Raw genomic sequence first — 14814 nt, 5'->3', positions numbered from 1 at the left:
GGACATTTTCTCCCTCTTCATAGTCATTCTCGTCCATTCTTGGTGTGCTGTTTATCAGGGGGCAATGCAGAATGTGACACTGAACCTCAGCACAGCAACAAGGCCCACAAAACATGCAGGGTCATATTCATGGGTGAGCATGGCCTGACCTTTGTCTGCACTCTGGGAGGAGGCCATCTATTGTTTACTGAGAGACAAGTGCTTTGCTAACCCCAAACTTTGCGCTCCTGCTTTTTTGCTATTTAATTAAAGCAAGTGAAAAAGGTAGGCAGACTATGAAAAAAAATGAAATAACATAAAAGGAAGCAGTGAAGTACACTAATAAAGAGACAGAATGCAAAGACCTGGTTTCTAGTACTAGTTCCAACAGCAACTTGCTGCATTGATAACTCTTTTTTTTAGATAACCTTTTTTTTTTCTTTCTAGACTTTGGTTTCCTCATCTCGTTTTATATTAGTTCTTTTTTTTTTTTTTCTTTTTGAGACAGAATCTCACTCTGTCACCCAGGCTGGAGTGCAGTGGTGCAATCTTGGCTCACTGCAACCTCCACCTCCCAAGGTTCAAGCCATTCTCCTGCCTCAGCCTCCTGACTAGCTGGGATTAAAGGCACTTGCCACCACACCAGGCTAATTTTTTTTTTTTTGTATTTTTAGTAGAGACAGGGTTTCACCATGTTGGTGAAGCTGGTCTTGAACTCCTGACCTCAGGTGATCTGCCTGCTTCAGCATCCCAAAGTGCTGGGATTACAGGCATGAACCACCGTGCCCAGCAGAGTTCATTTTTCTTGATAGTATCTGAAGTATTATCTACTCAATTAGCCCATAAATTTTTTTAAAGTCTGTTGTCCCCCCAGAAATGTCACACTTTCCCCTCAATACAATAAACTATGTTTATATTCATCATCGTATTTGCTTGATAAGCCCACTAATTTTTGTGATGTCCCTCCAGAGAACGTCACCTATTAGCTATCTTTTTGGCTCTGTTACCTCACAACTCCGATGTCATCCAATTTCTGATGTGCACCATCACACCGCAGAAAGAATTTATGTTTTAAAGTTAAACCAGCCAGAGTTTGGACTCTAGTTCCCCAATTTTCTCAGAAAGTTTTTTTGCTTTTCTGAAACATGCATCTGAAAGTGAGATTACCATTTCCTTTATCACTGATTTGTTGTGAGGCTTAAATAAGGTAAATACATAAAGTAGCCATCTAGCACCTAGCAGGTTTTCAATATATGTCATAGCTTATAATCTGTCTGTTGCCACACAGATCCTATTGCAGAAATGCATGTATATTCCTCTTTGTTCTTATCCCACAGCTTCCCAGCCTAAGATCAGACTTTGAAATGAGTGAATTAAACAGATCCTGGAGAGGGAGAAGATTATTTATTTCATCAGTTAGTCACCCATCCTTCATTCCTTCAAAAACATTTATTGAGGCCCGTGATACTGTATCAGTAAAAAGTACCATCAGAAGGTTCATGATGTCACAGGAGAAGAAAACATATAAAATGACAACTAAAATGTGATGGAATATGTTTGAACATAGAGTAATACACATGATGTTATCAGAGGAGCATCCAAATCTGCTAAGAGCTGTCATTAGCTTGGTAGTTTCAACTCTCTTGTCTGCATTAATGTAAGAGCTGGGGTAATACCCAGATCTCCCTCTTGAGGCTATCTTTTAAAGCATGATAAAAATTGAATAAAGCATTGACTTCCTTCCTTGAAATATAAGTAATGGGATTTAAGTTGAATAATTATTTCAGACACCTATGTATATAAAAGAACTACAAAAAAAAAGTTCTTGTAATGAAAATATGTAGAACTTGTAGGCTTTCATTACCATAAAAATGTTCCTGAACACAAATATTTCAAATGGCCGCAAGATCTTCATACTATATTCAAAGTAAACATGAACACAGTAAAGTTGGGTTGAAATTGAAGGTACCCATATAAACCCATGGTTTTTAATACTATAGATAGGTAGGTAGACAAAGAGATGATGGAAATAAATGTGTGTATGTGTGTGTGTGTGTGTGTGTGTGTGTGTGTGTGTGCATGCATGTGTGCATGTGTGTGTGTGTGTGTGTGTGTGTGTGTGTGTCTGTGTATAAAGCAGATTTCCATCCACTGACAGGGCCTAGAAGCAAAAAGTACACTTAATGCCCATATATTGACTTCTTTTATTTATTTATTTATTTATTTATTTATTTATTTATTGCATTTTAGGTTTTGGGGTACATGTGAAGAACATGCAAGATTGTTGCATAGGTACACACATGGCAGTGTGGTCTGCTGCCCATATACTGACTTCTAAATGCTACTGGCCACCTAAAAAATTAGAGCTCTGAAGAAATGGCTAATTCAAGGATATGAGAGAAAAAGTACAAGATAAGTTTGGAGAATTTTGTTATTCTAGAAAGTAAGAAAGTGCTGAAGGCTAGGTGCGGTGGCTCACACCTGTAATTCCAAGAGTTTGGGAGGCTTAGGCTGACAGATCACAAAGTCAGGAGATCAATACCATCCTGGACAACATGGTGAAACCCTATCTCTACTAAAAATACAAAACAATTAGCCAGGCATGGTAGTGCATTCCTGTAGTCCCAGCTACTCAGGAGGCTGAGGCAAGAGAATCACTGGAACCAAGGAGGCGGAGGCTGCAGTGAGCCGAGATCACACCACTGCACTCCAGCCTGGGCGACACGGCAAGTCTCAAAAAAAAAAGTGCTGAAAGAGACATGGGGACATTTCAAAAGCACAGCAACCCCACTTGACAGGGCTTCCAATGGCCAAATCTGGGACAATTTGAGCATCTACATAAATCATGAACTAAACCTATTGAATAAAATAAGAATTTTTGAGTCCATACTTACAGAAATGAGTAAATGTGAGTAAATAGGAAGTACTTTATTAAAACAGAATGCCGTCTAATTAATTAAAGGAATAATGGAGCTAGAAAATCATCAATGGAAGCTAAAATTACTCATGAAAGTTTGGTCAGGATTCCATACTTACACAGTACATTAAAATTGCATATTACTTACACAGGGATAATTAATAACTGAGAAACTTGCGGACACAAATTCAACCAAGTCACTAAATAATATTGGGACAACCTGACATTACCATTCTCTTAATAAGGTGCCCTGAGGACACAACATCACTTCAGTGGCATTCTTGCCCCAAATCTATAACCTGAATCCAATGATAAGGAAGTGTCAGAAAACCCCAAAGGAGAGACACACTACATAATATTTGGCTTATAATTTTCAAAACGTCAAGATCAGCTGGACACAGTGGCTCATGCCTATAATCTCAGTACTTTGGGAGGCAAGTGGGTTGATCACTTGAACCCAGGACTTCAAGAAAACATGGTGAAATACCTATCTCTACAAAAAATGCAAAAATTAGCTAGGCATGGTGGCACATACCTGTAGTCTCGGGAAGCTGAGGTGGGAATATCACCTATGCCTGAAAGGTCAAGGCTGCAGTGAGCCATGATTGTGCCACTGTACTTCAGCATGGGTGACAAAGCAGGAGAATTGCTTAAACCCAGGAGGCAGAGGTTGTGGTGAGCCAAGCTCACACCATTGCACTCCTGCCTGGGCAAGAAGAGCAGAATTCCATCTCAAAAAAAAAAAAAAATTCTCTGCCAACCTCTAAAGGGGACTAATCAATTACTGAATGTGTTTTGACTGAAAGTTGTAAAAATTCAAATAAGCATAGCCTCATTAGAACCCAGGGTTGATGGAGATAGAATTGGGAATCTCATTTTATGGTCCTAGAGGGTGCCTCCTCAAACCTTTGTCTACCCTGTGACACAGGAAGTCTTTCTAATTGGTAACATGATTTTTTACTCATTATTTTATTCATTCAGGAAACATTTTGTTCAAACACTATATTAAGCACTGGGGTTGCAGAGATGAATAATACATAGGCTCTGTCCTTGAAAGGGAGTTAAAGACTAGTGGAAAATAAAAACGTAAGAACAAGTAATTATAACTTGGCATGCCTGGGGCTTAAGACAGAGATTGCACAGGGTGCCACGGGAGGGCCCACAGTAAGACACTGGACATGAGATGCGGGTATGTGGCTGATTTTCACTGGTATTAAGGAAGTCAAGCCAAAAGATGCTAGTGAATAACAGGATGTGACAGGGAGGAAAATGCAGCAATCTGTGATTAATTTGGGATCTTTCCTGAGCAATTGATTGGGAGGATGGTCGTGCTGGCCACAGGAACAGAAACACAGGAGCAAAAGCAAGCTTTTCAAAATTTTACTGAACAGGAAGAAGTGGGAAGCCAAAAGAACTAAGTGGAAAAGAAAATGAAGGTCATCGATGTCAAAGCCAAATGTTAAAAAACTGAAAAATGTCACTGAGTGAATTCTATCTGTTTTCATCACCAAAAATACAGAATCTAAGCTGGTCCAGACTTGGGACTCTACTCTGAGCTGTGCTGCACTGAGGACATTGCGGACCTACATTCTCCAACAATATCTGGGGTTGGGGGACCTCTAGGAACAAGCTGCTCACTCCTCAAATATAATAGCAAACACACATATTTTCTCACCACTGATCGGACTTTTGCCAGGAAATCACACAGACCCAAAATAAAAAACAGGCAAAAGGAAAACAAACAGGCAAGACACACAGTCTGTCATCCATGGGGCACCGGGGTTCAGGGCAGGGCCCTCCCTAGGCGGTCATGGGGTCCAGATAAAACGCTACCCAGAGTGCCTGAAATATGTTTATGCAGGTGAATTGGGAGGCAGGGAAACTGGGAAGACGATGGTTACCGAGTGCCTGTCCAATGCCAGGCATTGTGCTCAATCCTTCACAATTCTCATTTTCTTTCTCTCTACGAAATCACTGTTATTATCATTTCTGTTTTACAAATGAGGAAATGGGCTGTGAGGCTAAGCAACTCTCTGAGACTCATAGGAAGTGGCATATTAATATGAAAAGCCACATCTGCAGAGTATGAAGATGTTTCTTTTCCTGGCAACATATCGCCTGTCTCAAGGAGGTGAGCACACCACCTGGGAGCTCCCAGTTCCTGAAAGCTCCTACAAGGACCACCCCCACACAGGAAATCCCTTGGTATCAATGCAGGCATGGTTTATCGAACTGTGTGTATGTGCAGATGCCTTGGTTGTTTGATTATTCCCTATTTGTTTGATTATTTTCCTTTTTTGAAAGCTACCTAATAGAGAAAGTCTCCTCATACAGTCCCTTTTGGATCTTAGGTTCTCCTAGCAAGTTGATAAACTCCTGAAGAACCTAAGCCAGAAGTTATTTTCCTGTGTTGTTCTACTCAAGGCTTGGCTCTGGACACCAGAAGCATTAGGGCATCATACAGAACAATTCAACATAAAGACGGCTTCTGTGAGATACAGGACACAATCTGCTAAACACACCATGATTCCAGGTGCAGCAGCTTAAGTGCCTATGAAAGTCCTACTTTAGCACCTGTTCATCTGGCTGGCATGGAGCAGGAAACTGGATAATTTTCCCTCCTTTGTATGAGGCATAGCACACTGATTAATGATGTGAGGGAGAATGAAGCAAAGACAGGAGTTCTGCACAGAAATGTCTTTGAGGAAAGCTATCATAGGCATGGGGAAAGAAAGGTGAGCATTGTAAGGAGCAGGTGGCAGACAGCATTTGGCTGATTAGGGTTTGGTTAATGCTTGTGAGTGTCGAACATTCCAGCTCATGAGCTGTTACTAATGGGAGAAATGGGGTTATTTGTTGATTTTACTTACTAAAGTGAGTTGAAGTATGGATGGAGGGGAAAAGGTGAACATGTACCATTTTGGCTAAGCCTAATAAAATGTGGAAAATATTCTTCATGATTTTCTTAAAAAAGAGTAAGACATGGATTTTGCACTGGCACCAAGCTCCCTTACCTTATGAGGAAGTGATTATCGACTTTCACTTAGCCTGCCCAGTTTCCAAGTCCTTTGGTCATCTTCTTTGCTCAACATGCAGATTTTTGGTGGGATGTGTTATAAAAACTTCCTCTGAACTTCTTATGGCTTTTCATTGTATGACCACATTCAAGTTTCACAAGAAAATTGTAAGATGTGCATAAGCATTTAAATTCTGTTTCACAGATGAAAAGATTGAACTTCAGAGCTCTAATCTACACAAGTAAGTGGCACTTTTATTTTTCAAGCACTTATATTTCACAAAGCATCTTTACAACTGAGACTGCCTTCCCCCGGATATTTTTAAAAATTCTTTTCTTAAAGTACAACTGTTTTTTACTTTAAAAAAAATTTTCCCAATCCATCAAAGAGTATATTTGGAGACCAACCATGAAATACACTTCCATTTCTATAGAAAGGAACTAAGAAGTATATACTACTTTATCCTTATATTTAATTTTAGGACTCTCCCAATGAAGACATCTTGAGTTTCTAAACTCTCTCCGAGGTGTCAATGTGCTCCTAGATCTGTTCCATGCCCACACAAACAATCACAGACCTCAGAAAGGTGCAAGAGAAAGTACACAACTCCTCCAAAAATATCCATGCACGTGAATCCAAAAGACGTAGTGACAGGCTCTAACATGTCCATACATGTTACATTTCCTAGTCCATACTTTTAAAAACAAAATATATCTTCGAATCAAGTGCCCATACTAGCCCCAGATAGTCCATATTCAGTGAAATAGATAATGGTGGTCACCAATTTGCAAGCCCGGGTTTTATTTATTTAGTTCCCTATTTTGAGGACTCACTTAGGCAAAGTCAATTAAATGAGTGTGGAGGACAAAATTCTAAGATGATCTCTCCAAAGACCCTCACCCTTGTGTAATTCCCTGTCCTGGGAATACAATGGGGCATCAAACCCATAATTATGTCATTATACATGGCAAGACAGATTTTGTAGATATAATTAAGCTTACTTATTAGTTGATTTTGAGTTAATAAAAGAGAGATTATCCCCATGGGCATAACCTAAGTAACTGAGCCCTTTGAAAGACGAGAGTTTTTTTCTGACTGATTAGATTCAGCACAAGGAAGGTTCTCCATTAATGAGATGGAGGGGGCCATGGAGCAAGGGCCTGAGAGTGGCCTCTAGGAGCTGAGGATGATTCCCTGGTTGACATCCAGCAACTTGGACCTCTGTCCTGTAACCAAAAGAAACTGAATTCTTCCAATAACCCATTTGAGACTGGAAATAGATTCTTCCCCAGAGCCTCCAGGAACAGCTCAGCATGGTTGACACCTTGATTTTACCTTTAACAGAGTCTGAGCAAAGAACCCAGGTGAGCTTCCCCAGAGTTTTAACCTAACAGAACTGTGTGATAATAAATGCACATTTTAAGCCACTAAGTTAGTAGTAATTTGTTACATGGCCACGCAAAACTAATATAGCGAGATGATCTAAGTAACAGGTGGAAATGATAAGAAAACAAGACCCCTTCCCCTTCTCCACAGTCTTTCTGTGAGCCTCAGGAATCACGCACTTGTGCTGACTAACCTTAGGCCTGATACTTGCCAACCTGTCCACCCTGTGACCTGGATTGAGTCCAAAATTTAATATGATTAATATTAAATTTTCTAAAACCATCTTGATTTGAACTATCACATAAGCCCACATATTCTTATTAAAATCTGAAAGGGTAATTACTGCTACAATGGGATATCTAGTTATTGGTTATAGGATCACAGCAATGCTTTTTTCAAAATTTTATATTCATAATTCACTAAAACATAATGATAATTAACACCTATTTATTATTGCTGGGTACCTTGTTATACTGTCAGTAATCCTCACAGCCTGTCTAAGAAGTATGTAACTTTTCCAGTTTTGATGGGAACAGAACTGAAGTTTGGATGGAGTAAGTGATCCAAATATATAGACTAGCCAAGGTAAAATTTAAACCTAAGTCAGTCTTGTTTCAAAGTTCAGAACTCTACTGGGTAGCGATGCATTGATCTGTAAAATGGGTTATGAAGAAAGTAAATTAATGATTACTTAGGACTGGGCAAGGGGTGAGAAGATAGGGGTTATATCTAGAAGATACTGAATTCATTTTGGGGATGTTGAAGATATGCTACAATTTGGCTGTGGTTATAGTGGCATGACTACAAATATTTTAAAAATCATTGAATTATACACTTTAAATGGGTATGGTGTGTTAATTATATCTCAATAAAACAATTTTTTAAGGGAATGAGAAGTGTTTTGTTGGGGAAATCTAGATGTATGAGGCTAGGAAAGGAGGCAAGGAATGGGAGAAAGACTCGGTCATAGAGAGTCTTGGATATCATACTAATTTGTTTCTTGGGGAAAAAAAAGATTCTTCACAAAAGGTTTTAAATAAGGGAGTGAAAGAATCTATTAGTGTTTTAGAAAGATCTTTCTAGTGGTTATATAAGGATGGATTTGAGGACACAATAGTACAGATGAGGAGGTTGGTGAGGAGACTCTTGCATAGCTTATTGGAAAAAATAAAGACTTAACCAAAAGCGAATGGAATGGGAGAGTGCCTGGTGTTTGAAAGATACAGCTGAGATAAAAGACATGCAACTTGTAAGAACCTGAGACAAGAGAGAGGGAAGAGTCTAAGAAGACTGAGGTTTCTAGTTTGGGGGTTCAGCTTCTTGAGCAGGGGCTGCCTCCCCTTTGGGGAGTCTGGGGAACTGTACCCAGAGCAATATGGGGAGAGGGAGGAAGGAAAGTAGGTACCTTAGAAATTCTACTGAAAGCCTAGGCCTCAGCCCTCAAGCCAAACACAAATGATACCGATACCTGGGTCTTACATTCAGAGATTCTAATTAAACTTGGCTGTGATTGTGATCTGGAAAACTCCTGGGCACTGGGATTTTTTTAAAGCTCTCGGTTAATTTTAATGTGCAGCCAAGGATGTGAACCTACAACTCAACTCGGACAGTTCCTTTCCAACTGAGGCAGTCAGTAAAGGACATAGCTGTTGCTGGTGAACTGCTTACAGCCCAACCAATCAGACAGGGCCCTACTGAAAAAAAGTGAGGCTTTGTCTTGAGCATTGGGGTCTGACAGGCTCACCTAGAGACTCTTTCACTAATGATAGTCTTTGTTACGAGAGATGATATTTAAGATAGGAAAGGATTATTTGATGGTGTTCACATGGAGTCAATGGACCACCTGGAGCTTACCTGTGAGTACGAAGAATTCCTAATTATTCTGGCTTAGTAATTATCAAAGTCCAGCAGTATCAGCTTCATCTGGGAACATTTTATACATTCGGATTTTGGGTCCTATCCAGGCCTATTGAATCAGAAACTCTAGGGAAAAAGGCCCCAAAACTTTGCCTATATGTTTAAAAAAAATTAAATTTTTTAAATTTTTTGAAATAATTGTAGATTCGTAGGCAGTTGCAAAAAAACAAACAAAAAAAAACACAGAATGATCCCATTATCCTTTGCCAATTTAGACATCTTGCAAAACTATAGTACAATATCAGAGCCCAGATGTTGACACTGATACAAGCAAATAAAAAATACAGACTATTTCCATCACCAGAGAGATTTCTCATTTTCCCCTTTTCTAGTTACACCCACTTGACTTCACCCACCTCTTCATGCTGGCAACCACTGACCTGTTCTCCATTCTATAATTGTTGTCATTTCAAGAATGTTATACAAGTGAAATCATACAGTATTAACTCTTGGGGACTGGCTTTTTTTTTTCCTCAGCATAATTCTCTGTGGAGTCATTCAGGTTATGCTGTTTATCAATAGTTTGTTCCTCTGCATTGCTGAGCAGTGTTCCACGGTATGAATGTGCCACAGTTTAACCATTCTTCTGTTGCAAAGTCACTCTTACAACCTCTCAAAGTAATTCTGATACACTCTCAAGTTTGAGAACCCCAATCTCTAGGGAAAAAAGCTTTAAAGGACAGGAAAGAAATACAGCACTTTTCTGGGTTTTCTTCCCATGCACTAATTCATGGTCCTCTTCAAAGGCATAAGAAAATGACTTTTTAAAATTTCCACCATGGCTGGGCATGGTGGCTCAGGCCACTGTGTATTCCCAGCACTTTGAGAGGTTGAGGCAGGTGGATTGGCTGAGGCCAGGAGATCAAGACCAGCCTGACCAACATGGTGAAAACCTGTTCTCTATCAAAAACACAAAAATTAGCTGGGTTTGGTGGTATATGCCTGATATCCCAGCTACTTGGGAGGCTAAGGCAGGAGAATCGCTTAAACCTGGGAGGTGGAGGTAGCAGTGAGCCAAGACCATGCCATTGCACTCCAGCCTGAGTGACAGAACAAGACTCTGTTTCAAAAAAAAAAAAAAAAATTAAAAAAATTCTACCACTACTGTTATAATTTTATGTATCCTGCTTATCACTGTTAAGTAAATGCATTTCTTAAAAGATTCATGTATTTATCCAACAAATATTTATGGAAGTACCTCCTTAGGCACTATTCTAGGCAAGAAGAAAGCAGCAGTGGAAAGATAATGTTCCTTCTCACAAGTAGCTTTCACTCTAATGGGACCAGAAAAGATAATAAGCAAATAAAAGTCTTGTGAAACAAAGTCAGGTTGAAATAAATATTATGAATAAAAATAAAGTGACAGAAGGATTAAAAGATGAAGGAAATGAGGTACCATTTTAGATGGGAGTCAGAGAGGTCCTCTGTGAGGAGATGACTTGAGAGCAAAGTTAATTGAAATAAGGAATTAAGCAATGTGAACATATGAGTCACTGCAACAGATGGAGCAGCAAATGTAAAAGACTTGAGACAAGAACATGCTTAACCATTATATGGTTTGGAGATTTGTCCCATCCAAATCTCATGTTAAAAGGTGATTATCAATGTTGGAGGTTTGGCCTAGTGTGACGTGTCTGGGTCATGCAGGGGGATCCCTAATGGATGGCTTGGTGCCCTCCCATGGTAATGAGTTACCAGGATATCTGATTCTTCAAAAGAGTCTGTGACCTCCTCCCTTCTCTCTCTTGCTCCTGCTCTTGTCTTGTTACACACTTGCTCCTTCTTTGCCTCCTGACCATGATTGGAAGCTTCCTGGGACCTCACCAGAAGCAGATGCTAGCACTATGCTTCCGGTATACTCTGCAGAACTATGGGTCAGATAAACCTCTGACTCAGGTCCATTCATCCTTTTGCATAGGCTTCCAGATTGTGGAGGAAGCTCATAGCCCTTGAATTGGGATGTCAGACTTCCCTAAGTGAAGTCTTAGTCATGAAACCTGTAACAGAAGCCTTTGCTCCCTCCCTCAAAGGAGTGCTAACAATCCATAATGAGTTTATAATCCTGAGTAGTAGAAATAAAACACCTTATTACAATGAGATAAAATTCACGTTAGTTGTTCTGGCCCCAAACATAGCATATTAAGAGAATAAAGATGCTCTTGGTACTTAGGGGTGTGATTTTAATAGAGAAGGTAAGGTTCTCTGAAGTTACACTGAAACGTACAGCACTTACCACTTTGATCTTCCACATAACTTAAACAAATATAATAACATCATAACCAGGCAAAAAACAAATGCCCCCTGTACAAATTTTGGGTAGAATGGTGGGGGTTTGGGGTACAGTGGAGAGTAGGGGAGAGATGAAAGAATTTAAATCTAGGCATTCTTACCTACAGCCTGCACATTTTACTAACTAAAAGACTCCCTGGAGAACTTATATTAAAACCATCAACAACTTCCGATATTCAACCTTAGCTATCAAATCCCATGAAAACAGGCTGGAAACCTGCCTCAGTCCTTGATGGTGTCACCAGTTCAGGTTGGCATGGCACATGTCTCCTATCTAAAGCTTGGGTGAAGATAAAAGGAGAAAACTAAAATGGAGAACATGGTTAGATTCTGTAAACCAGAGTTAGAGGCTACCTTTTGCAAATATCAATCCTATTTGTAGCTGTATGCTTCCTGTTACTTGCCAAAATGAATCACAAACTCATTTATGGACCCAATCATTTACCCATGTTCATTCTCCCAGACTTTCCTCAGATCTGGAAACTATTTTTTTTTTTTGAGACGGAGTTTCGCTCTTGTTACCCAGGCTGGAGTGCAATGGCGCGATCTCGGCTCACCGCAACCTCCACCTCCTGGGTTCAGGCAATTCTCCTGCCTCAGCCTCTGGAGTAGCTGGGATTACAGGCACGCGCCACCATGCCCAGCTAATTTTTTGTACCTTTAGTAGAGATGGGGTTTCACCATGTTGACCAGGATGGTCTCGATCTCTTGACCTCGTGATCCACCCGCCTCAGCCTCCCAAAGTGCTGGGATTACAGGCTTGAGCCACCACGCCCGGCCTCTGGAAACTATTTTTGATGGCTGAGATGTTGTTCTAGAAATGGAGTTTAGACTTGAATTTGAGTTTAGCTGTAGTGTTTAAAGGGCTAAGGATGGGACAGCACAGGGTAAACGGTTAAGGATGGGGCAGCAGAGGTAACATTCTACACTGAGTCTAGCCATGGGGAAAGGGCTTTGACAGTGTCTTCCTCAACAAGTTTTGCCACTGAAAGGAACATGAGACACTAAAGCTAAACTGAAACTCAAGTCTAAACTCCATGTCTAGAACAAAATCTCAGCTATCAAAAATAATCTCTAGATCTCAGGAAAGCCCTCCAAAGTGTGTCTGGCAGAATAAACCTGGATAAATGCCTGGATCCACAAATGACTTTGCCCGTCATTTTGGCAGTACCAGGAAACATACAGCCAAAAATGGGATTAATATAATGAATGGCAGAGAAATGCCTAAAAAGGTTTAAAAAGAAGGAAGTGGTAATATTGATACTGCTACACATTGAACATTTGAACAATGTTTAGACATCAACTTCTGAAAACAAAGACAATAGTTATGAGCAGATATATTCAAAATAAAGAAACTTCCTTCTTTAAGGTTAATAACATGTTCACAGAGTCAGTTTGTTACTATGGAATCACATATGATGTCATAAATTTGACATTCTAAATGCAAAGCTAGATGGAGCAAGGGAAGTGACGGGAAATGGAGCTGGGGAGATGAATATCTGCATAACAACAAAAGAATTTCAACAGTTAAAAAAATGAGTCAAACATCCCTCAAACAGAAAAAGAAGGTGAGTGAATTGAGTGTCTTAGAATCTTGCCATGAGGCTGAGGAAATGTAGATATCAGTCCATTATTTGCCTCTGCAAAGGCTCTGCAACAATCAAATAATTTCAGATAATAGCTTCATGTAGAGAAAAGAGAAAGAAGAGAATAAAGGCAATGGAGAAAGCAGAGAAAAGGGAAGAAGGAGAAATTTTTAAAAATGAAGACAGCAAAGAAAAAGATTAAAGAATGTAGTATATAAGGCAATCCAATAAGTCAGCATTCATTGAGCACATGCTCATATGTTAGTAGCAAAATGTAAAAACAGTGGCTGTCTTTGAAGAATGCATGACATAGTAGGAAAGAGAATAGAAAAGGGACAACTCATTGCTCAGTAAAAGGATGTACAAAAGACACAAGCAACACAGAACAATATTTAACTCTGGGAATTTTCCCAAGGTCACACTGAGCTGGGTTTTGAAGAACACGAAAGAGAAGAGGAGACCACAAGGAAATAAGGGTGGTGTGTGCAGGCAAATACAAGTTATTTGATATTAGTAGAATTTAGATATAAAGTGTAGAGTGAAGGTCGTGCAAGTAGTAGGTTATCAGGAATACATCATGAGGCTCCTGGTTAAACCAAGTGAAAAAAGTGTTTATCCAGGAATGAAGCATCATTATATTTACATCTTTTTTTTTTTCACCTCGTGATCCACCCTCCTTGGCCTCCCAAAGTGCTGGGATTACAGGCTTGAGCCACCACACACGGCCCAAAAAAACATTGTTTATACAATACTTTTTAATAAAATAGATGTCATTTTTTACTCATGCTTGTTAGAAGAGGGGAAGCTAATGTCTAGAATTTACATCTTTTTATATTGGCAAAGAAATAAATTATATGTTTTCTTTATCTTTTTATTTCTAAAGCCAAGGTTCCAAATGTCCTGAGATAAAAAATTAATAAATATTATTTGTTTCCATGTCAAGAATGAGCCTGGAATGAGGTCCTCAAAAGAAAGTCTAGAAGCAGGAAAAAGAAAGGAATCTGACAAAACGGGAGTTCGTCTTAGCAGTCAGGTGAGCTGATCTCTGCAGCAGAGGTGAGGAAATTAAGGAGCAGAAAGCATAATGGAAAATATTAGGGGGCAGGGAGTTCTGGGAGAGAAGACCAAGCTGTTGAGTATTGTATTAAGGCGTCCCTAATGTTCTCATGAGAAGCTTAAGGAACAACTAGAAGAGGTTGGGCCCTGCCTTCCCCTCCATCCATACCCACGTGTTCACTGAGAATGTGTGGAGCCACAGCAGGCTCCTCTGCTCAGCCTGTGCTGGGAGGAGACTGATCTTTGTTCAAATCAGGGAGGGGAGGGCTGTCTGGCCATTGCATTGACCATTTTCTGCACAATCTTTCAGATGAGGCGTGCAGTCAATCCGAATCACTCGCTGAGATGTTGCCCCTTCCGGGGTCACTCGTCGTGTAGACGCTGCCTTTGTGCAGCTGAGGGAACAGCCCTTGGCCCCTGCCGCACAATACGTATTTATATTCACATGTGCCTGTTGTGGGAGCGGGGCCAGCAGATCACCATGATGAGGGTGAGCAGAGATCACACTACTGATTCTGGAGGGGAACCACAGGCAATCTGGGTGAGGGGAAGGATATGGCAAATAGAAACTCTTTTACTTGCTTCCCCCAAGTCTCCTTCATTTTTGTCTCTCCTGAAAGGAAAGCTTGAGGGTTCCATTCCCTTGAATCAGCTGCCTTAGAGTCTC

At 40.1% G+C, this 14814-nt stretch overlaps 1 protein-coding gene across 1 annotated transcript in view; it reads left to right on the top strand.

The window, feature by feature from the left end:
* Nucleotides 1–4218: 4218 nt before the first annotated feature.
* Nucleotides 4219–14814, top strand: part of NT5C1B (5'-nucleotidase, cytosolic IB) — a 35670-nt gene continuing 25074 nt past the window's right edge. Inside the window, exons 1-3 of the mRNA XM_074387757.1 lie at nt 4219–4293; nt 14035–14124; nt 14458–14688. Coding sequence (XP_074243858.1) covers nt 4219–4293; nt 14035–14124; nt 14458–14688 — 396 coding nt within the window. The remainder of the gene's footprint in view (nt 4294–14034; nt 14125–14457; nt 14689–14814) is intronic.

The sequence above is a fragment of the Saimiri boliviensis genome, chromosome 1 (genome assembly GCF_048565385.1).
Source record: "Saimiri boliviensis isolate mSaiBol1 chromosome 1, mSaiBol1.pri, whole genome shotgun sequence".
Lineage (NCBI taxonomy): Eukaryota > Metazoa > Chordata > Mammalia > Primates > Cebidae > Saimiri > Saimiri boliviensis.
Note: the sequence above shows the minus strand (reverse complement) of the source record. Positions and strands in the feature narration are given on the sequence as shown.